At 43.5% G+C, this 24,961-nt stretch overlaps 1 protein-coding gene across 1 annotated transcript in view; it reads right to left on the bottom strand.

The window, feature by feature from the left end:
- Nucleotides 1-24,961, bottom strand: part of LOC132833800 (eukaryotic translation initiation factor 4 gamma 3-like) — a 356,819-nt gene that overhangs the window by 60,809 nt on the left and 271,049 nt on the right. Inside the window, exons 18-20 of the mRNA XM_060852385.1 lie at nucleotides 2,940-3,113; nucleotides 2,128-2,325; nucleotides 1,223-1,369 (exon numbers count right to left, since the gene is read on the bottom strand). Coding sequence (XP_060708368.1) covers nucleotides 1,223-1,369; nucleotides 2,128-2,325; nucleotides 2,940-3,113 — 519 coding nt within the window. The remainder of the gene's footprint in view (nucleotides 1-1,222; nucleotides 1,370-2,127; nucleotides 2,326-2,939; nucleotides 3,114-24,961) is intronic.

Raw genomic sequence — 24,961 nt, 5'->3', positions numbered from 1 at the left:
CTTTTCCAGCACCACACTCGAGAAAAATTTGGGAGTCAGGAGATATTAATTTCGAGAGCTGTTGACAGAATTGCAACTTGAACTTTTTCTATTTAGCAGTTTGAGTTGCCATTGACCAACTGGAAATTTATTGACTGGCTTTATGGCACTCAGTTTAAATGTCATTTGCTTTTATCATAAGCACAAGACATTTTCCAACAAGATTGAAACCACATTTGTCTAAACATCAGACATGTGAATACCACAACCTCATATGGCACTTCATAAAAAGTAGGTTACAGGAACAAATCCACCATCCAAGTTCCAAACTACCTTCACAGTAGATCAGTGTTTACTTGCATGATAGCAAACATTAAAATCTAACCGATAAAGCTGGCTGAAATGGGATTCTGGTTTTACAAGATTAAATAATTAAGATATTTCTTTATTCTTTGTTGGGCTAACTCATCCTCATTTGCCCTTCAGTTGTGCGGCTATGCAGAGAGCAGTATTTTGGAGGGCAATTAAAAAGATAAATATATTATGGTGGCTCTGAAGTCATTTGTAGTCTAAATTGAGTAAGGACTGCAGATTTATGTCCCTGACTGAAATTAGTGAACCAGATAGGTTTTTATGATAATCAAGAATGGTTTGTCATGGATACCATTGTAGCAACTAACAAAAGAAATATCTTAGTTATTTCCCTGTAAATCCGCACTTCTCCCCAGTTCTCAAAATTTGGTGGCCTAAAGGATGCACTAAATGCGACACAGTTCCTTTACTGCAGGTTAACTCCAAACAAACACATGTAATTTTTGATCCTTCAAGAACTTTCAAGTATTCTAATTAAAACCAGCAATTAATTAAAACATAATTAAAACCAGCACTGTCAAATTACATTAGGCAAAGGAGAATAAACATCCACCCAAAGTACGTGAATTAGTAAAATATAAAATAGCTTTATAATGACAATGCATAAGCTTCAGATAACATCTCCCCACGTGTGCCACTGGATCATTAACTTGAAATGTTCACTCTTGTTTCTCGCTACAAATGCCACCAAATGTTCTGCTTTTAATTACTCATTTGTCCAAAGCTTGAATTTTGTACCACCAGAATGCGTCATTTCAGCTAGCTCAGATGCTGATATCAAGGAGTTAAAAATAATTTAACCCATTCATGAACAGCAAATAAAATTATCAGTTTCAGAGACATTATAGAGGTGCCTGTTACAGCTCCTTACTTTAGCAGTTGCATCAATCTCTTTCTGCTTCTTCTCGTTGACAACATCATCGGCTTTGTCCTTCTCAAATTCTTTCTGACAACGATTTAGTAACAGCTTACGAAAATTTACTGAAGCCCCTGGCTTATCCGACATTGGGACCTTCAGCTAATGATAGAAAGGAACACTTTTATTCAGTATCAAGGCTCGATCGTCAAAAACTCATACACTGTCTCAATCCCTCTATAAATATACATTTTTTTAATTCAAAACTGTGCTCAAATTCTACTAATGTAAGTTATTAGTGCAAAAATCAATGCGGACGCCCAAATCTTGCCCCTTTTTCAAAAAAAACTTCACACTGAAGGCTAACAATCTCGTGGAACCTTTCAGCAGCTTTATTTTGATCATGAGTAATCAGTGATTGTTTCTGAACTATTGTGATGCCCATGTGAATGTCAGTCCAATACAAGCTCATGTTTATTTAATGTTAATGTTAAAGATCAAGAAAATAACTGCTGTTGAATAGTTATCTTCTATTGTGGGAAAAGCTGCAACTTTGAGTTTGTGGTACGCAATATTTTTCATTATGCTGCAATAGGTCAATGCTGCGTAACCCAAGCCTGATTTTGACTCATTATAATAACAGAAATGCTTTTTTCTCTCTCATGTATACAATATGCAGTTATCTGTATTGAACGAAAGTAGGAGTGAGGATGGGCTCACCAGCAGTCTCTTTCCCTTCTGCAAAAAAAACTATAAAAAATAAAATAATTTGGCAAAGTAGAATTTAATTAAAATAATGTTATGCCTGCCACACAAAATATAGTCCACGTACAAAGAAAATGCAAATTTGTGATTTGAAAAACTATGCCAAAATTGACCAGAGGTTACAAAGTGTGCATACTTGATATTCATGAACCTACCATTGTGAGACAGCGACACATGTTGGCATATGCTACTGAGAAATTAGGCTCATCGATGGCTTTTTCAAAGACTAAGTCAATAACTCCCTTCAGCCTCTCCTCTGTATCAATTGTCAGCTCCTGAACTTGCTTCATCAATTGTTGAAACATTTGTGGTGTCAGCTTGTTCAGAATGCTTCTTACTCGTCGAAATAATTCCTGAATCGAGTACAAAAGGTCAGTGCGTTAAAAGCAAAAGCCAACTCATACAACCTTGCCTAAAAGTGCTAATTCAACAAAATAATAAGGCCTCATTAGGACCTCATGAGCATATCTGAACTGTCATGCTTTACAGTGTGATAACAATGATGGTAACATTCTGGATAATTTGTCATGTGATTTATTATACATGGCAGAACCCATGGTACGCTGAAGGTAAAGCAGGCTCTGTTTAATGCTTCCTCCAAATGATGGCACCTCCTCCACCAGCAGAATACTCACAGTAATGGAGGGTCAGTTTAAAGTTTTGTGCTTAACTTCTGTAGCATAAGTTGAACTCATAACTTTCAGACTCAGCGAAGAAAGCACTATTATAGCTGACACCTCGAGTGAAGAACAATGAAATGAATAATCAAACTGAGGTCAAAGGCGCATGACTGAGAAAAGGGTACTTTTGAAGTTGTCTAAGTTTCAGAAAACCTTTACCCAGTTAATGCAATCCTAAGAAGAAATGCAACCATTTCTAGAAATTCCACACAGGAATTTAGATGAAGGCTATTGAGGCTGAAAGGTGCAAAATACAGTACATTTAAGGCAGTTTTTTTTTGTCTAACCTGTGTTTTTTGCACATCAGAGTCTTCAGAAATATCGTCTCTTTTTAAGATTGGTTTCCATGCATTCTCTGACTTCTTCAGTTGAATATCATCATTCACAGTTATATTTGTAATAATCTTCCTTGGTTCTCTCCTTTGGCCATGCTGCGACCTCCTTGGTCCAACATTTAACACCTAAAGAGTAATATTTGTTAATATAAAAAGCATTTGTAAATCCTTTTGCAAAATAATAAACCTCAATGTTTTTGCTGTGCTCTAAGTGGTGTTATAAAGGTGTAAGGGGTACTGTATCTTTAAGAGAGTTAAAAACTAGCAGGACTACCTGACACAGCACCAAGTGTTCTGAATAAGGTAACAATGTAACACTTGGTCAAATGGCTGGTTGCCTACAGATGACAAAACAAATTCAAATTCGACCAGTTTAAACTATACCCCAAACTCCAATCAAATTTTAATTTAGCATATTGACAATCTTAAAAGCCAATGACACAATCTGATGCTTTTGGGGTATAAGACAGGGAAAACCTGAACAGTTAAGAGGAGAGCTGCCATGCCACTAACACATGCAGTCTGACCGAAACACAGCTCTCTTAAAGGTACCTTTGTCAATCAGTCACTTGTGAAACAGAAATCCCTAAGAAGATGACGACAGAGTCAAATATAAAGAGAAGATTTGACAGCTAGCTGGTTTTGAAATTTGAATTTTTAGTAAATCTTAACTCGGGGAAGGGAGCGTTTAATCAAACTAGTATTACAGAAGGGAAAGTAAAAGATAGGTTAGAGATAGGAGTTGTAAATAGTCATTAGTTAATTATTCTGTTATACTTTAAGAAATAAAGTTATCAATTTTTAGGTGAAATAGTTCTTGGCCTCTCAAATTTTCACAGATTACTGCACAGGGTAAATCCTTTTTGTGTTACAGGTTTAAATTGAGCAGGGGCTTTATCCCATGGGGAATAAAAATGTTTTTTGTGAAAATCCCAGAATCCATTCAAAAACTGAGTTACTTATTTTATTACCATAAATAAGTAGCCCTAATTCCATCGTTTCAGCTTTACTCCCCGCACCATACAACAACATTGAAAGGGGGCCATTCATTTCCTCAAGCCTATTTTTTCCATCAATCTGATCATGATCCATACTTGGACTTCATATTACTTGATATCCTGAACTAACAGTAGCCTATTTACAGCAAATCTTCATTTAATGTTGCCTCATCCAATGCCATTCCACCTTAATGTCATGAATAATAGGGCTGATAAATGCATATTTTGTCCTGGAGCCTATGTAGCAACATGTGGTCCTTTTAAAGTAGGTGACGGTGTTCAGTAGTACTTGACGCATTGGTGATTTTTTTTTCCTGAAAACTGTGCAATGCAGAGAAGTGTGAAGAATATCTACACCGAGGCTATTTTTCTGTACTGCTTATGCAATATAGATGCAATTCCTGACTCTGTAATATTATTTTAACTTTGGAGCACTCCCAGACTGTGGAGCTTTGTATCTAATAAAACAGAAAAGCCATTTAAAATTGGTGGAAAAGGGTCCTTGCAGCTATATGCCTTGGCTCAGGACATGTGTGAGTTAACGGAAGAGAGGCCACGGTGCTGACTCTTCAGAAGCCTGACTCCATAATCTCCTGATTAGCTTTGAACCCCCAAGTATGGCCCTTGTTTAGCTTCAGCATGTGATGTTGAATGGATATTTTAAAACCTGAGAGAGAGGGGGCTATGTGCTCAGACTGAGAAGCCATTTTGAAGTCAGTGATAGGCATTTGCTGCAGATTGCAGTGGTGTCCTTGACTTGAGGCCTTCTTTTGACAAAAATTGCAATGGCTTGACAAGAGGAAAGGGAAAGCAAACAGGATCCGACTCCGCAATCTTCTGATTAATTTTGGAGCCCTGAGTGTGACCCTTATTGAAATTTTAGATGGATTAGAGGCAGAGAGGCCATTTTTAAATTGTTTGAGATTGTTTCAGGCTTGTGACTTAATGGTTTGCAATTTCTCAAATGGGCTTTTGCCCGAAACGTCAATTTCGCTGCACTTTGGATGCTGCCTGAACTGCTGTGCTCTTCCAGCACCACTGATCCAGAATCTGGTTTCCAGTATCTGCAGTCATTGTTTTTACCTATTTTAAACCTGTCTAGTAAGCGATGTAGTGTGTTTACTGCTAAGAAAATAAGAAACACTGTCACTTTAGCAACGAAATTTGAGAACATCAAATTAAAACATTTTGAGACCAGGGAACACACAATTGATATTGGCAGAACACACAGGTGAACCATAGCACTGTTGGCAAAATAAAAAAACAAACTTTTACAATTTTAAGCACTCATGGGTTATATTGGAATAGCAAAAAGGGGAAAATGGAAGGCTTGGATCGAAGACAAAAACAGAGAAGTACCTCAAATATAACACAAAATAGAATGTTGGAAAAACCCAGGAGGTCTGGCAGCATCTTTGGAGAGAGAAAGAGAGTTAGCATTTTGATCCAATAGGAATCGTCTTCTGAAGTCATCCTAATACTGCCAGACTTGCTCAGTTTGTCCAGCACTTAGTTTTTAACTTCAGATTTCCAATATGTGATAATTAACTTTTATGACAAGTATCTGTTTGATGGCTATCCAAGTAAAAGCAAAAAGCTTGTATGACTCCTTACAGAGTGAGCAGGTTGAAAGTTCACAGTCAAGTTTTAGTGCTATTTGCGGTTGATTTAACTTTTTCAAGAATATTTTCACCTGCACATTAAAGTCACCAGTAAAGAAACCAATGCTATTACTGAAGTAGCTTATGAAATCCCTGCCTCCTCAGAGAATAATTAAAAAAAGATGGCTATTCACCAGAACAAGATTTTTGTTTAGAACATTTCTGAGTTGTTTTTGATGCAAATCCATTTGACAGAGAGCATACATTTCCAAAGAGGGGAATTTAAAGCTGCAAAGAATGTTTGATGCTGCTCTTTATGGGAATACTACATGAGATTCCACGATTAAGACCTTAGTTATTTATCAGTTGAGTTAAAAGCCTTTCCAAGGTACTTCTGTGCATTATATAACATTGAAATAAGAACTGATCATGGGAGCACTGATGGTTCTCTCTATACGCGACTCCTGCTTGGAGGGAATAACATGCCAGAAAAAATAAAATCTTCACAATATTGCTTCTCTTGGATAACTGCTTAGGTCATTTCATTAACCTTGATGACTTGTCTGGAAACGTGAAAGCAATTTTCCCCTCACCCAACACAATTTCATTGCTACAGCTCCATGGATCTGCATACAAGACTTACTGGTTACGCTATACCTTCTACCAGTTCAAAGCCGCAGATGGTAAGAATGCACCAAGAGCCAGGGAATTTAGGCATGCCATCTTGTAGAGACAAGATTCAAGATCAAAACTATTATAAAATTGCCTCTTGATTTGATGATAATCCAAGAAACAGGTCAGGATAGCAAAAATATAGTTGTTTCACGAGAGGAAGTTACATTCTTGCATATGAATGGTTTTTGGCAGAAAGCGTGGCCCAAGTGCGTCATTAACCTCAGAGGATTTTACAACATTGCTGATGTTCAGAATCACACTGACAGGGGAACTTACCTTTGATGAAGTGGAATTTGATTCCCAAGGATAGCAATTGTCCAAAGATGATGAGAGCCAAGGAGTTAAAGAGAAATATCACAATGAATTACCAACCCATTGAATTCTGTTCATGACATGATTGTGAAGAGCTTTCCAATTTACAGAAGAGGCAATGGAATTCTTCACTGAGGATGATACAAAGTCCTTGGATAATTTGTTCAAGTTTGATGACATACCAGGCCCTTCTCTCCTTTAACTATATCCAGACTTGGAATCTTTCAGTTTAAAATTTAATTCCATCCAACTTCAGTCATTGAAATTCTTTGCATAGAAAGATGTTGTATCTTTGCTCACTCAATGCATACAAAAATGGGCCGATCATTATAAATACTCAGAAAATTAAAGTTCTCTTTTAACCAGATTCTATAGTACAATACAATTGATTACGGATTGATTAAAGTCAACATAGGCAATGTGGAAAATGTGGTAGACTCATATTTTGAAAGTCACCTCTTAGCAGACATAAACAAAGAAATTTATCTTTGCCTCCAACATGGCAATACAGCCTTCAGAGGTCCGAGCATTTAAAGAGCACAATTTCAAACACAAATAAATTGAGTGATGGGGTCTGTCAGCAATTGGTGGTGTATATATATAAATGACATTACGTTGATGTGAGAATTAAAAAGCTTGGCACACATAAATAATGAACAGGATAGTAGAAGATATCAAGAGGACATAGGCTGGTTAAATAACCAGTTACATGACGGATGCAATTTAATATGGTTAAGTGCAAAGTTATGCACTTTCGCAGAACCAACTTTGAAAAAGGTAGTATAACGTTACTACTATTAGAATACATTTGGTGTTTTCAAAAAGATAAGGAATATAACATACCTGAGGGTGCATCTTCACATTGTTTACTTGAAGTATGGAGGAACTGATTCCTCTGGTAAGTGATGACTAGCAAACTAATAGAGGGACACTTAGGAGAATTTTTTTTACACACGCAGAGCTGTAATAGATTATTTGAAAGGGTGGTAACAACACATTCCACAGTAATTTTCAAAAGGCAATTGGACTAGCATTTGAAGATAACTAATTTACAAGGTAATGAGGAAAAATTGAGGTGAGAGACTATATTGGACATTTTTTTCTGAGAATCAATACAGATGTTCTTCTGTGGATTCCTTCTCACTCTCTGACATAGACTGAGGATGTCAGAGGATCCACAGGGTGGCAACGGTTTCCACATTCTTACCAATGTTTCTGAGATGTTTCTACACCCATAAAAAGGTTAACCAACATCAGTGACTCGGTTATTGGTCCTAATAAGGAAGGTCAATTCAGCAAGGCACTGAATACAAAGGAATTGATTTTCCATCATGTAGAAGAAATCTACAAAGCCAAGACAGGGATATGGGCTGTGGGAGTCTAAAGAAAGACATATTGGCAATGGTATTTAGAACAATGAATGGCAACAGAAAAATAAACTTGACAGAGCAGTTACAAAGCAGCTGTTTGCCTTGTGAGAGTGTCAGAGATCAGAGGGCATAATCTCAGAGTTAGGGGTCATTCGTTCAAGGCAGAGATGGATGGGAGGTTGTTCTCTCAGAGAACAATATTTCTGTGGAATTCTTTTCCTCTGATGGCTGTAGAGGCCGAGTCATTAAATATATTCAAGGCTGAGACAAAAACTCTTTTTAGTCAGAGAATAAAGGATTGTTGAGAAAAGAGGGGAAAGCAGAGTTGAGAATCATCATCGAGCCACTCTGTAAATCATCATGGATTTACAGAATGGCTCGATGGGCCAAATAGTCACTTCTGTTGCTATATATTACAGTCTTATTGTCTTTTCAAGTATCTAATAGTGTTAGGAAGCTATTGCATCAAAAACAGTACTGTCAGAATGTTCGACTTCATACATGGGCCAAATATAGCACAAATTCATACAAAAATGGGACAAAATTGGAGGTATAAGTTTTGATACAGCTTCTAAACCGGACATCAAGACCGAAGCTGAACAAGTAAATACACTTCTGTATATAATTGGGAGTATAGCAAATGATATTATTGCCTACCAAGATATAAATAAAACATTAGACAAATTCAAAGAGGAATTGAAAACTTCTGAAAATATTTCAACCTCTTCAAGAGGGAGATGGCATAGGACAGGGTGACACTAGGTACACGGATATACAAGATAGCTGCTGAGCCACCAGTTGTCCAACTTGACATACAAGATGACCACCGGATCACAATTATGGAGAGAAACAGCAGAGCAGATACAGATACTGACTGAGGCCACCAGAATGCCAGCACAATGCACTCACAACCCAGTTGATTAGTTTAAGGCGGGTGGGGGAGAGAATACACGTGAGTATGAACACTGCCCTGTTCTGGGTCCAGCCAACACCTCTTACAGCAATGCTAACAGCTTGATACAGTCTCAATACAAAATGCTAATAACCAGGGCTGCAGTAATTGTCTTTCTCAGGAAAAGCGATTAGTTCCCATTACTACAGCAATGGGAACTGCACTGAAACTGACAACGATCACATGGTAATTAACAAAGGCTGCGCTGGAACTGACAAAGACTGTATTGAAACTATCAATGATTCTGCAATGACTGCCATAAACAAACCATATTAACAAAGACAATAACCTCATCACTGACCTACTGCATCACAAAATGCATAAAAATTTATTGACATGTGCTCCGGGTCAAGAGAAGACTCGCAGCCGTTGTTGGTGTCTTTCTCTCCCCAGAGCTCTGGTATTTCCTTGCGCAATAATCTCTGTCATTGAACCCTGGCTCTGACTCCGAAGCTGGTGATTTTCGCCACAACAGTTGGTGCTGCGAGCAAGGTTCTTATTACTGGTGCCCTGGTCGAAGGCCATGATTGGGGGACCGGGATAAGAACCAATTTGTACCTGCAAACGGGAAGAGTCAGACCGGGCCAAGGACACAGTTTAAAAGGTATACTCATTGTAATGGCTAATTTGCACAGTACGGAGTTGAATTTTTTTTTAAGTGCGTGTCCGTGGAGTATATGTGTTTAACTGTATTAACTGCTGTAAGAATCTACTGCTTGTGCTGAAACAGCCAGAGGACAAAGTAGTGCCTGTCTCAAAAGCCCTGTCCTAAACCAGTTGTTAAGAGGGGTAGCACCCCCACACGAAAGTTGGAATTTGAAGTGGGAATTGAGGCGCCAAGGGCACTAGGCGCGGCGAAGCATAAGTGGCAAAGTTGGGTAACATTGGACTCTATAGGGGCAAACAACACAGACTGTCTATACTTGTAACTTCCAATGTGGTGCAGAAGAGGAGCTGATCACTGATCTCGAGCCAAACCTCAGTGGAACGCGGACACGAACTAACCATGATAACCTGTCAGTCCGTAGTAGAACCATAGAGCTCGAATAGTGGCAGTGGCTGGGAGGGTAAAGAGTCCTACCGGTAGAGAGCACACCCTATTGAACCATCATTCCCAGCTAACCGGTAGGTACTGACTAGTAGTGGTGGCCGGGAGGGTAGAGAAGTCCCACCGGCAGACAGCACACCTTACTAGGAGGCTGCTACAACCATACGGGTGGTGCTGTAACAGTATTATTGGCAAGGAGGTAGAGAAGTCCCCACTGGATTAGGGGCACTTTACTGTTGGTAGGATCTGGGGATACACAATCTGCTAAATGGCAGATCAAAGTTTTAAGGGAAAACTGCAGGTTCCCTTACTGAGAAATACAAGGGCTGACACAGCAAATGAAGAGGAGTGGTTGGGACCCATCCCAAACATTAGCACAACCGAGAGAGTGGATAGATAAGCAGAAACGGAATAAAACTAAAAAGATAGGGGTAATGTCAGTACACCAATTAGCAGGCCTAATTGAACAAGTGAGTGCCTTCACGAGTAGGTGGAGAAACGACCAGGAGCAAGTTAAACAACTGGAGGCAGAATAAAAAATTTAGAATTCACCTTAGAAAAAATGCGAGAGGAGAGAGCAATGGACTGTCTCCCCTCCTACAAAACTGTCCAGCAGGTGCCAAACTGTTGGACAAACCGTGCAGGAGTAAAACTTAGTGCCAGTTACCAGAGCAGGCACAGAGTTGCAACCTAAAGCGAATTATAAACCCTTCACCCCAGGGGAGAGGCAGCAGATTATGGCCTCCCTGGGAAAATTACAGACCCAGAGCGCAAACACCAGATTCTGGGAAGAACTGGATAGTGTATGGATAGGGCACCAACTACACCTGAGGGACATACACCACCTGGACTGGGCAGCTTGGCCAGTAGACAAGTGGAGACAGGTAGCTGGTGGACCTAACGCCACAGCAGCCCAAGACTTTAGGGGAGGGTGGTGGACACATGCCGTTGTCCTAGCAGCAGAGATAGATGCCTAGTAGGCCCTGACTTGAAAGAAGAAATCCAGAGGCTATTAGGAAATGCTCCCACGAACTGGAGCTTGATCACGAACACGAAACAACTTAAAGGGAAGGAGCCTCTGAATATAGGGAGCGATGATTTAGGATCTATTAGGAATGCTCAGGGCAAGCAAAACCAAATCGGGGTGATTGGGCATTCACCCACGCTTTTAAATATTGGCTCTCTAGCGCCCACCAAGCCATCCTGAAAATGGGAGTAATAACATCCCAGGATTATGACGACTGAATCGAGTGGGGCTAGTGGGAAGCAGGATGCAGAAGCTCCCCAAACAAAGGCAGGATCTGACAAAGCAGCCGACCGGAATGGAGGCGAGAGTAGAATGAACTGATCCTGCCACAACTGTGGCTGGCAGGGACACTTTACTCGAGAGTGACCACGAGAGAGACCAGGGAACAATGTCAGATACAGCAGCCACTGCAAAAGAACAGGACACACAGAAGCAGTACGCTGCGAAAAGAATGGGGAACCCCCAAACACCACCCGGAACACCGTGGAACCGCAGGAGTCCCGAGGTCAGTAGAGCTGACAACCAGTTGCCCCCATTCGTGAGGGTAATGGATAAGGGAGAATTACCTACCCGCAGTAATAGGAGGGAGGAAATAAGACACAGGAGCTGTTGTATCCAGCACAAACCTACTCTTACCCCACACAAACAAAAAGGTTCACTTTACTGGGGTAGGAGGGGATAAAACATCAGCTTACCTAAGTGAAACTACCCTCACAGAAATAAATAACATATATATCCCAATGAGATTCTATGTATATCAAAATTATAAGGACATCATATTGGGCAACGATCTCAAGAAAGAATATAATGGTCTAATCCATTCTGCAAGTGGATTCAGCTGTACAGGACCTTGGGAAGGCCACATTTGGGTTAGTGTGTGCAGTTCTGGTCGCCTTACTTTAGGAAAGATGTGGAAGCTTTGGAGAGGGTGCAGAGGAGATTTACCAGGCTGTTGCCTGGAATGGAGACTAGGTCATACGAGGATAGATTGAGTGTGCTAGGCCTTTTCTCATTGGAACGGCGAAGGATGAGGGGTGACTTGATAGAGGCTTATAACAGTGTGTTACAAGGGGACATAAATTTAAGGTGAAGGGTGGAAGGTATAGGGGGGGATGTCAGGGGTACGTTCTTTACCCAGAGAGTGGTGGGGGCATGGAATGCGCTGCCTGTGGGAGTGGCAGAGTCAGAACCATTGGTGACCTTTAAGTGGCAATTGGATAGATACATGGATAGGTGCTTAAGCTAGGACAAATGTTCGGCACAACATCGTGGGCCGAAGGGCCTGTTCTGTGCTGTATTGTTCTATGTTCTTTGCTCTATGTTCTATGGATGTACTTACTAGAGAAGATGCAAAACTTGACCTACTCTTAGGAAATAAAGCAGGGCAGGTGACTACGGTGTCAGTGGGGGAGCACTTGGGCCAGTGACCATAATTCTATTCGTTTTAAAATAGTGATGGAAAAGGATAGACCAGATCTAAAAGTTGAAGTTCTAAATTGGAGAAAGGCCAATTTTGACAGTATTAGGCAAGGACTTTTGAAAGCTGATTGGAGGCAGATGTTCGCAGGTAAAGGGACGGCTGGAAAATGGGAAGCCTTCAGAAATGAGATAACAAGAATCCAGAGAAAGTATATTCCTGTCAGGGTGAAAGGGAAGGCTGGTAGGTATAGGGAATGCTGGATGACTAAAGAAATTGAGGGTTTGGTTAAGAAAAAGAGGGAAGCACATGTCGGGTATAGACAGGATAGATCGAGTGAATTCTTAGAAGAGTATAAGGAAAGTAGGAGTATACTTAAGAGGGAAATCAGGAGGGCAAAACAGGGGCATGAGATAGCTTTGGCAAATAGAATTAAGGGGAATCCAAAGGGTTTTTACAAATATATTAAGGACAAAAGGGTAACTAGGGAGAGAATAGGGCCCCTCAAAGATCAGCAAGGCAGCTTTTGTGTGGAGCCACAGAAAATGGGGGAGATGCAAAATGTTCACTTAGTATCAGTATTTACTGTGGAAAAGGATATGGAAGATATAGACTGTAGGGAAATAGATGGTGACATCTTGCAAAGTGTCCAGATTACAGAGGAGGAAGTGCTGGATGTCTTGAAACGGTTAAAAATGGATAAATCCCCAGGACCTGATCAGGTGTGCCCTAGAACTCTGTGGGATGCTAGAGAAGTGATTGCTGGGCCTTTTACTGATATATTTGTATCATCGATAGTCACAGGTGAGGTGCCGGAAGACTGGAGGTTGGCAAATGTGGTGCCTCTGTTTAAGAAGGGCGGTAAAGACAAGCCAGGGAACTATAGACCCGTGAGCCTGACCTCAGTGGTGGGCAAGTTGTTGGAGGGAATCCTGAGAGACAGGATGTACATGTATTTGGAAAGGCAAGGACTGATTAGGGATAGTCAACATGACTTTGTGCATGAGAAATCATGTCTCACAAACTTGATTGAGTTTTTTTGAAGAAGTAACAAAGAAGATTGATGAGGGCAGAGCAGTATATGTGATCCATATGGACTTCAGTAAGGCATTCGACAAGGTTCCCCATGGGAGACTGATTAGCAAGGTTAGATCTCATGGAATACAGGGAGAACTAGCCATTTGGATACAGAACTGGCTCAAAGGTAGAAGACAGAGGGTGGTGGTGGAGGGTTGTTTTTTAGACTGCAGGCCTGTGACCAGTGGAGTGCCACAAGGATCGGTGCTGGGCCCTCTACTTTTTGTCATTTACATAAATGATTTGGATGTGAGCATAAGAAGTACAGTTAGTAAGTTTGCAGCTGACACCAAAATTGGAGGTGTTGTGGACAGCGAAGAGGTTTACCTCAGATTACAACAGGATCTGGACCAGATCGGGCTAATGGGCTGAGAAGTGGCAGATGGAGTTTAATTCAGATAAATGCGAGGTGCTGCATTTTGGGAAAGAAAATCTTAGCAGGACTTATACACTTAATGGCAAGGTCCTACGGAGTGTTGCTGAACAAAGAGACCTTGGAGTGTAGGTTCATAGCTCCTTGAAAGTGGATTCGCAGGTAGATAGGATAGTGAACAAGGCATTTGGTATGCTTTCCTTTATTGGTCAGATTATTGAATACAGGAGTTGGGAGTCATGTTGCGGCTGTACAGGACATTGATTAGACCACTGTTGGAATATTGCGTGCAATTCTGGTCTCCTTCCTATCGGAAAGATGTTGTGAAACCTGAAAGGATTCAGAAAAGATTTACAAGGATGTTGCCAGGGTTGGAGGATCTGAGCTACAGGGAGAGGCTGAACAGGCTGGGGCTGTTTTCTCTGGAGTGTCGGAGGCTGAGGGGTGACCTTATAGAGGTTCACAAAATTATGAGGGGCATGGATCAGGTAAATAGGCAAAGTCTTTTCCCTGGGGTTGGGGAGTCCAGAACTAGAGGGCATAGGTTTAGGGTGAGAGGGGAAAGATATAAAAGAGACCTAAGGGGCAACCTTTTCACGCAGAGGATGGTACGTGTATGCAATGAGGTGCCAGAGGAAGTGGTGGAGGCTGGTACAATTGCAACATTTAAGAGGCATTTGGATGGGTATATGAATAGGAAGGGTTTGGAAGGATATGGGCCGGGTGCTGGCAGGTGGGACTAGATTGGATTGGGATATCTGGTTGACATGGACAGGTTGGACCGAAGGTTCTGTTTCCATGCTGTACATCTCTATGGCTCTATGAGTCTAAAAGGGAAATTGATTTGGTCCAGACAGGACGGTCAGAAGACTGAGACTGGGAAACCTACAAATCACCTTGAAACTATTAAAGTGGCTACCTTCACCAGTTAGGTCTGGAACCTCGAAAAAGAGGGATTTGGAGCCTGGGCGAAAAATCAGTTAGATACAGGTCTAGTTAACACAGACCCGCTAAGGGTTCCCAGACCGCAGCATATGCCCCACCGCAATACCCAATAAAACCCGAAGCAGGACAAGCAGTTGTGAAAATAGTGCAAGGACTACTGAGACAGGGAATCCTGAAAGAAACCGCAGGTACAACTAATTCCCCAACATGGCCAGTACTAAAGCCTGATGGGAGCTACAGGCTCACCATTGATTATACAGGACTAAATAAGGTCACCCCCAAATTGCACCCCATCATAGCAGACCCATCCACCATTTTAAACAGCTTGGCCCCCGAGTACAAGATTCCTACTGTTTTCAACATTGCCAACGCCTTTTGGTCTATTCCGTTATACCCCGAGTGCCAGAACAAATCTGCTTTTACAGTAAGGGGCAGACAGTACACATGGACTCACCTGCCACAAGGGCTCCACAACAGCCCCACTATTTTTCACAGGGTGATGAGTGACATCCTGAAGAGAGTAGACTTACCAGAGGGTAGCACTGCCCTCTGATATGTAGAGGATATCCTACTTGCCTCAGAGTCCGAGTCAGGACACCAGGAAGCTTTAGTATTGCAGTAATTGACAACTGCAGGGTTAAAAGTCTGCCCCACAAAGGCACAGATTGGTAAAACACAAGTCTTATACCTTTGTCACCTCATATCTCAGGGACTCAAAGAAATGCCCAACGACCATAAGGAGGCAATCCAACAGATGATCCGACCTGCCCCCGTCAGGGGAGTCAGAAAAGTCATGGGGCCATTCAACTACAGTCGGCGCTTTATACCAGAGTTCGCAAAATTGGCTGAACCAATTCAGAGACTAATTCAAGAAGGCATGCCCACCTTGGAACCTGTAACCTGGGGGCCACAACAACAGGTGATATACAGTCAGCTTAAAACTTGACTCATATCAGGTCTAGGTCTGACAGATCCCAGCAAGGATTTTCACATCCACTGTAATAATGCGGGAGAATTTTACTCTGCAGTGGTCACCCATGAACACGGTAGCAGGAGAATACTACTCAACTACAGAAGGGCCAGTCATCACCGGGTTGCCCAGGTGCATAGCAGCCTTAGACTGTGCTGTTTGGTGGGCGGTTAGGGTTAGTGAGCCCATAGTAATGACAGGGAATATCATCCTCCACACTAAACACACCCTAGTACAGATGTTAAACACAGAGAAACTGAGGGCTGTTTCCAAATTGAGAAGGTCAAAGTGGGAGGCAGTTCTTTTACTCCCAAGTTGGACCGTGGTAATAGTCAGAGATACAGGAGAAAACCCAGCTGAGGGAATTCTAGCCACAGGGGAACCGCATAGCTGTAGGGATATAGATGGGGATGAGGAACTTTTGGGTGGGGGGGGGTGGGGGGGAAAGGAGCAAGTAAAAGATATCCCCTCAGTTACATCCGGGAGGATTGATGGAAGTTAGTCCACACAGGTAGCAGAACTGATAGTACTTGCCAAATCACTGAACTAGCAAAAGGAAAAACCGTGAATATATATACGGACAGTCAAAATGCCTTCAGTGTAGTCCATGACTAAGTGGTGGCATGGGGCAGAATAGGGTTCATAACTGCAGGGGAACCCCTATCAGACACCAAGAATGCGGGCACTATTGGGTGCCAGTGAATAGCCAAAAGAGGCTGCAGGAATAAAAATAAAGGCTCATCAAAAAGAGCCAGCAAAAGACAGACCAAATTGGCTACCATTCAAAGGAAACCAAGCAGCAGACTGAGCAGCTCAGAAAAGCATAGAACAAGCAGCCATTACCACGACTGAAATAGCCACTACTGAATTAGCGAAAGACGCTATCCAAATTCAGCAGCTGCAGGAGGACACCCCGCAGGAAGAGAAAGAACAATGGAAACATCAGGGGGCATTCAGAGGGAAGAATGGTGTTTGGAGACAAGCAGACAAGGTGGTAGCACTAGCATGTATACAGAACATTTCCTGTACAGGTAGAGAGGCCATGATAGGAAGCCTAGGGAGATAGAGGTAGTGGAAAGGAATGCGAAGAGATGTGGCTAAGTTCTGCTGCAGGTGCATGACTTGTGCACAACATAACCCAGGGATACCCATAAAAGTTAGGATGGGACACCAGCCCAGATCTAGGGGACCCTGGGAACACCTTCAGATAGATTTTACAGCGCCACTACCACCTTCCCGTGGAAAATGTATTGCCTGGTCATCATAGAACAATTCACCCAGTGGGGAGAAGCATTCCCAAACAAAAGCTGCACCGCAACCACTGTGGCCAGAATATTAGCAGAGTAGGTAATCCCTAGGTGTGTGTGTGGGGGCCCTCTAGATCAACTCTGACCAAGGGACACATTTTACAGGAAAAGTCATGAAGACTGTATGCCAATTTTTCAACATTAGACAAAACTTCCACATCCCCTATCACTTCCAGAGCTCAGGGATGGTAGAAAGAAGGAATAGATTGCTCAAAAATGCTTAAGCTAAGGTTATGCAAGCCTCAGGCAGAACATGGACTGAACGGCTGCCAACCATACTAATGAGAGTAAGAGCCATCACGAATCAGGCAACCGGGTAATACCATATGAATTAATGACTGGGCAAGCAATGCAATTGCCAGAGACAATAATCACAGGTTGCACTGATGTGGGTCTACTAAAAAACAATTCGGTGACATGTCATAGAATTAAGCACCCAATTGACAGGGATGTGGAAATCTGTAATTGACAAACAGGACAAAATGGACAGGGCAGGGGAAGTCGAAGTCTTCCCTGGTGTGTCAGCAGAGAAAGCCGCACCCTAGTGCGAGCATTGCCTGACAAACCAGGTTTTGCCCCAAAATGGAATGGGCCATACAACGTGATAATAAGTGGGGACACATGTGCCTGCCTACACATTAAAGGAAAAGGCACATGGAAGCATTGGATCCAACCAAAACTGTTTAGACTCCTGTTACCAAACCAATGTCATTGGCCATTCCCCAGGTGCAAGCAGCAAAGGCAGACAAGACAGTCATCCAGGGAGAGTACTGAAAACACCTATCTGTATTTCATTGTACTTAAGCGTCACAACCATCGGGAGCATGCCAGGTTTTGAGGATAACTTCTTCTATAAAACTCACCTAAGCCTGCCTGGTAACCGAACTGTCTGCTACCCAAGAACGTGATAAGTGGAATCACTATTTGTGGCTACCCCAGTGTGGACCCCTTGTGGCCAGTACACGGTAGACACCTCGAAAGCGCCATTTAAAGGGCAGACAGGGAAATACAAGCGGGGACTCCAGGGTAGATGTGTGCAGCTGGACAGGACCATCGGCCCAGGGGGCCGGACTCCCCAGCTGAGGGAAGGGAAGACCCAGTTAAAACCCGGTAATTACCCACTCTGGTTCACAGGACAGGGATGGGGATGCGTTTATGCCCTGGTTCTCAAAAACAACTCATGCGTCCAGACTCAATGCACTTATCAGCATTTTACAGTCAGTCACTAGGGGTCAGTTTCTCTGCACCTGCAGCGAACAGGCATGCGTGAATGTCACTGCTGACAGACAGTTCATGCGTGGTCAGTGCAATGGCACCCATGTCAGCTCTGCCACATGGACATACCCGTTTGATACTTACCAGCAAGGGGGATTGGGGGCTACATGGGTGGACCTCTCACCTAAAAAAAAGCTGTGGGAGTCAGACTGACAAGGTAAGGTAACTAGTTTATTGCCTAATCCTTTTTTGTTAGCAGTCACTTCGGGAGTTAGAATAGTGGGAATGGAGTTTAGGGCAGTGGAATGCTTCTCCTGCAGAATGTGGGAAGTAACGGTCACCACTAGTGTCCCTGCTGACTACATCTTTGGGAAGTGCATCCAACACCAGCTCCTCAAAATCCGCATTAGGGAACTGGAGCTGGAATTGGATGAACTTAGGATCAATCGGGAGGCGGGGGGGTTATTGACAGGATTTACAGGGAGGTAGTCACTCCCCAGATAAAAGAAAAAGACAGATGGGTGCCAGTTCGGGGACAGAAAGGGAACCGGCAGGCAGTGTAGGGATCCACTGTGGCCATTCCCCTCAATAATAAGTATACCGTTTTGGATACTGTTAGGGGGGCATGACTTACCAGAGGAAAGCAGTGGGGCATCTGCTGCCCAGAAGGGAAGGGGGAAGAGGAGCAGAGCAGTAGTCATTGGGGACTCGATAGTTAGGGGAACAGATAGGAGGTTCTGTGCTACGAGAGAGACTCACGGTTGGTATGTTGCCTCCCGGGTGCCAGGGTCCGTGATGTCTCTGATCGGGTTTTTGGGATCCTTCGGGGGGAGGGAGAGCAGCCCCAAGTCGTGGTCCACATTGACACAATGACATAGGTCGCAAGAGAGATGGGGACTTGAGGCAGAAATTTAGGAAGCTAGGATGGAAACTTAGAGCTAGGACAGAGTTGTTTTCTCTGGTTTGCTGCCCGTGCCACGGTGCTAGTGAGGTGAGGAATAGGGAGAGAAAGGAGTTGAACACGTGGCTACAGGGATGGTGCCGGAGGGAGGGTTTCAGGTTTTTGGATAATTGGAGCTCTTTCTGGGGTAGGTGGGATCTCTACAAGCAGGATGGTCTTCATCTAAACCAGAGGGGTACCAATATCCTGGGTGGGAAATTCGCTAAAGCCATTAAACTAATACAGCAGGGGTATGGGAACCAAAATTGTAGGACAGGTGCAGAAGAGGATGAGAGTAGGGAGTTCCAAAATCAAGTATCTGATACTGGCAAGCGAGAACCTGGTTTGAAGTGTGTGTACTTCAACGCCAGGAGCATCCGAAATAAAATGGGTGATCTGGCAGTGTGGGTTGGTACCTGGAACTGTTGTGGCCATTATGGAGACATGGATAGAACAGAGACAGGAATGGCTGTTGCAGGTTCTGGGATTCAGATGTTTCAGTAAGAACAGAGAAGATGGTAAAAGAGGGGGAGGTGTGGCATTGTTGATCAGGAACAATATTACACTTGTAGAAAGAATGTTTGGCGACTCATAAACTGAGGTAATATGGGCTGAGGTTAGAAACAGGAAAGGAGAAGTCACCATGCTGGGAGTTTTCTGTAGGCCTCTGAATAGTCCCAGAGATGTAGAGGAAAGGATAGCAAAGATGATTCTCGATAGGAGTGAGAGGGGCAGGGGAGTTGTCATGGGAGACTTCAACTATCCAAATATTGACTGGGATCACTACAGTAAGAGTACTATAGATGGGTCAGTTTTTGTCCACTGTGTGCAGGAGGGCTTCCTGACACAGTATGTAGACAGGCCTACAAGGGGCGAAGCCACTTTAGATTTAGTACTGGGTAACGAGCTTGGCCAGGTGTTAGATTTGGAAGTAGGTGAGCACTTTGGAGGCAGTGATCACAATTCTGTCAGGTTTACTTTAGTGATGGAAAGGGATAGGTGTACTCCATTGAGCAAGAGTTACAGTTGGGAGAAGGGAAATTACAATGCAATTAGGAAAGATTTAGGAAGCGTAGAATGGGGAAGGAAACTGCAGGGGATGAGCACATTAAAACGTGGAGCTTATTCAAGGAAAAGCTCCTGTGTGTCCTAGATAAGTATGTACCTTATCTAGGTACATATAAGTATGTCAGGCAGGGAGGAAGATATAGAACGCATGAGCCGTGGTTTACTAAGGAAGTGGAATCCCTGGTCAAGAAGGCGGCGACGGCTTATGTTAGGACAAAATGTGAAAACTCAGTTAGGGCACTTGAGGGTTACAAGGAAGTCAGGAAAGACATAAAAGAGAGCTCAGAAGAGCCAGGAGGAGACATGAGAAGTTGTTGGAGGATAGGGTCAGGGTTAACCCTAAGGTTTCCATAGGTATGTCAGGAATGAAAGAATGATGAGAGTTAAATTAGGACCAATCAAGGATAATAGTGGGAAGTTGTGTGTGGAGTTAGAGGAGATAGGGGAAGCACTAAATAAATATTTTTCGAAAGAGTTCACGGTAGAAAATGAAAATGTTGGCAAGGAAGATACAGAGATACTTGCATCTAGACTAGAAGAGATAGAGGTTCACAAGGAAGAGGTATGAGAAATACTGCTGAGTGTGAAAATAGACAAGTCCTCTGGGCCGGATGGGATCTATCCTAGGGTGCTCTGGGAAGCAAGGGAAGAGATTGCTGAGCCTTTGGCATTGATCTTCAAATCACCATTGTCCACGGGAATAGTGCCCGAGGATTGGAGGATAGCAAATGTGGTTCAGAAAGGATAGTAGAAACAACCTTGGTAATTACAGACCAGTGAGTCTCACTTCAGTTGTTGGGAAAGTGTTGGAAAAGGTATAGGATTTATAACCATCTAGAAAAGAATAATCTGATCAGGGACAGTCAGCATGGTTTTGTGAAGGGTCGGTCGTGCCTAACGAATCTTATTGACTTTTTTGACAAAGTGACCAAACAGGTAGATGAGAGTAAACCAGTTGATGTGGTGAATATGGATTTCAGCAAGGTGTTCAATAAGGTTCCCACAGCAGGCTATTATACAAAATACGGAGGAATGAGATTGTGGGAGACATAGTAGTTTGAATCAGTAATTGGCTTGCTGAAAGATAACAGACAGTTGTAGTTGATGGAACATGTTCATCTTGGTTGAAAAATGTGTTGCTGGAAAAGTGCAGCAGGTCAGGCAGCATCAAAACAGCAGGGGAATTGACGTTTCGGGCATAAGTCCTTCTTCAGGAATGAGGAGAGTGTGCCAAGCAGGCTAAGATAAAAGGTAGGGAGGAGGGACTTGGGGGAGGGGCGTTGAGAATGCGATAGATGGAAGGAGGTTAAGGTGAGGGAGAGGGTGGGGCCGGAGAGATTGGGAAGATGATTGCAGGTCAAGAAGGCAGTGCTGAGTCCGAGGGTTGGGACTGAGAAAAGGTGGGGGGAGGGGAAATAAGGAAGCTGGAGAAATCTGCATTCATCCCTTATGGTTGTAGAGTTCCTAGGCGGAAGATGAGGCGCTCTTCCTTCAGGCGTCGTGTTGCTGTGGTCTGGTGATGGAGGAGGCCAAGGACCGGCATGTCCTTAGCGGAGTGGGAGGGGGAGTTAAAGTGTTCAGCCACGGGGTAGTTGGGTTGGTTGGTCCGGGTGTCCCAGAGGTGTTCTCTGAAACGTTCCGCAATTAAGCGGCGTGTCTCCCCAATGTATAGGAGGCCACATCGGGTGCAGCGGATGCATTAAATGATGTGTGTGGACGGGCAGATGAATTTGTGATGGATATGGAAGGATCCCTTGGGGCCTTGGAGGGAAGTGAGGGGGAGGTGTGGGCGCACGCTTTGCATTTCTTGCGGTTGCAGGGGAAGGTGCCAGGAGTGGAGGTTGGGTTGGTGGGGGTGTTGACCTGACGAGGGAGTGGTCTTTCCAGAACGCTGATAGGGGGTGGGAGGGAAATATATCCTTGGTGGTGGGGGCTGTTTGGAGGTGGCAGAAATGACGAAGGATGATATGATGTATATGGAAGTTGGTGGGGTGGTTGGCGAGGACCAGTGGGGTTCTGTCCTGGTAGCGATTGGAGGGACGGGATTCAAGGGCAGAGAAGCGGGAAGTGGAGGAGCTGTGGTGGAGAGCATCGTCAATCACGTCTCGGGGGAATTTGCGGTCTTTGAATGAGGTGGTCATCTGGGTTGTTCGGTATTGGAATTGGTAATCTTGGTGTCCAGTTACTAGCAGCATACCACAAGGGTCAGTGTTGGGTCCACTGCTGTTCATCATTTTTATAAACGATCTGGATGAGGGCTTAGAAGGAGGTTAGTAAATTTGCGGATGACACTAAGGTCGGTGGAGTTGTGGACAGTGACGAAGGATGTAGTAGGTTGCAGAGAGACATAGATAGGATGCAGAGCTTGGCTGAGAGTGGCAAATGGAGTTTAATGTGGACAAGTGTGAGGTGATACACTTTGGGAGGAGTAATTGGAATGCAAAGTACTGGGCTAATGGTAAGATTCTTGGGAGTGCAGATGAGCAGAGAGATCTCGGTGTCCATGTACACAGATCCCTGAAAGTTGCCACCGAGAGGGACAGAGTTGTTAAGAAGGCATACAGCATTTTGGCCTTTATTAATAGAGGGATTGAGTTCCGGAACCAGGAGGTTATGCTGCAGATGTACAAAGCTCTGGTACGGCCACACTTGGAGTATTGTGTACAGTTCTGGTCACCGCATTAGGAGGAGGATGTGGAAGCTTTGGAAAGGGTGCAGAGGAGATTTACTAGGATGTTGCCTGGTATGGAAGGAGTGTCTTACGAGGAAAGGCTAAGGGCCTTCAGGCTGTTCTCGTTAGAGAGGAGGTTGAGAGGTGACTTAATAGAGACATATAAGATAATCAAAGGGTTAGATAGAGTGGACAGGGAGAGCCTTTTTCCTAGTATGGGGATGGCAAATACGAGGGGACACAACTTTAAAGTGAGGGGAGATAGGTACAAGACAGATGTCAGAGGTAGTTTCTTTACGCAGAGAGTAGTAAGGGTATGGAATGCTTTGCCTGCAACGATAGTAGATTCGCCAAGTTTAAGTGCATTTAAGTCGTCATTGGGCAGGCATATGGACGTACATGGAATAGTGTAGGTGGGATGGGCTTCAGATTAGTATGACAGGACGGCGCAACATCGAGGGCCGAAGGGCCTGTGCTGCGCTGTAATGTTCTATGTTCTATGACAGACAAACAGAAGGACAGGACAATGTCTGTTACTGAGCGGCGACCGGATTTGTTGTCCTATTTAAAAGGGGACTTACGCACCAGATACCCCAGACCTCCCAAACCTGTTCATAGTAGGAACAATTGTGCCCCAGACAGTACCATGTGCCAGTGGGGGACATATCAGGAGAAGGATAGTGACCCACTCCATCTGTCAGGAGTTCTGTGCTGCCTGGCAGGCCCCAACCACTTTGGGGTCCTCATTGGGATATGGATTTCTGGATCTCTATCTTTGGGGGACGCAGCAGGAGTCGTCTGCGCTAAACACCAATATTACCTTGTATGTTGCCTGACTATCCCAGGCAACAATACCTCAAAAGTCTGGAAGCAATTAATACAGAGCTGCTGAACTCAGACTCTACACACAGAAGTCACGTTACGTGGTGGATTATCAATTAGCACAGCAAGTGGGGCAGTTTGTACAATTACTAGTGACAATTGTATTACCCATGTTATTGACGCATCTTATAATATTACAGAAGTCATCAAGAATCTCAGAGACCAGCTGGACAGTTTTTGACGGGAACCACAATTACAGACAGCTGGCTTAATTAGTTGCTAGGTAAATCTTGGAGAATCTATTTGGCACACGGGATAGTTCTCCTCATTGCACTGATGCTGGTATTCAGTTTGGACCTCAGGTGTTTAAAGCTCTGCTGAAAGGCGTGACTGACAAGAACTGCATCAGCAGTGAATGTCAAACCGGAAAAGCCCCCAACGAAATTGGCACTCCATCATACCCCTTGGGAGGGGGAGCTCGTAGAGATGACCTACCCCTACATTTAAATTAGGTGATCTGCTGAAGATCTCCAAAGTGTCCTCCTTGATCACAAAGGGGAGAGTGAAGAGGGAGAAGGCACGAGGCAGAGAGGCACTAGGCACATGGACACGCAAGATGGCTACTGAGCCATCAGTTGGCCAACTTGACACACAAGATGGCTGCCAGATCACAATATGGAGAGAAACAGCAAAGCAGATACAGACACTGACTGGGGCTACCAGAACATCAGCATGATGCACTCACAACCCAGTTGATGAGTTTAAGGCAGGTGGGGGAGAGAATACGAGTAATGAACACTGCCCATCAAACTGTCTGGGTCCAGTCAACACCTCTGATAAAAATGCTTACAGCTTGATACAGAACTCAATACGAAATGAAAATAGTCAGGGCTGCAGTAATTGTCCTTCTCAGGAAGAGTGATTAGTTCCCATTACTACAGCAATGGATTTCTGTGCAGACATTGAAACTGAATGTCTGTGCTGAAATTGACAATGACCACATGGAAATTAATAAAGGCTGCACTGGAACTGACTAAGACTGTATCGAAACTATCAATGATTCTGTAATGATTGCTGTAAACAAACGATGTTACAAAGACAATAATCTCATCACTGACCTACTGCATCATAAGATGTATGTGCTCCAGGTCGAGAGAAAACTCTCAGCTTACCACTGTGCTGATGG

Source organism: Hemiscyllium ocellatum, chromosome 37 (genome assembly GCF_020745735.1).
Source record: "Hemiscyllium ocellatum isolate sHemOce1 chromosome 37, sHemOce1.pat.X.cur, whole genome shotgun sequence".
NCBI classification, from domain to species: domain Eukaryota; kingdom Metazoa; phylum Chordata; class Chondrichthyes; order Orectolobiformes; family Hemiscylliidae; genus Hemiscyllium; species Hemiscyllium ocellatum.
The sequence above is the reverse complement of the archived record's forward strand: the minus strand, read 5'-3'. Positions and strand labels throughout refer to the sequence as shown.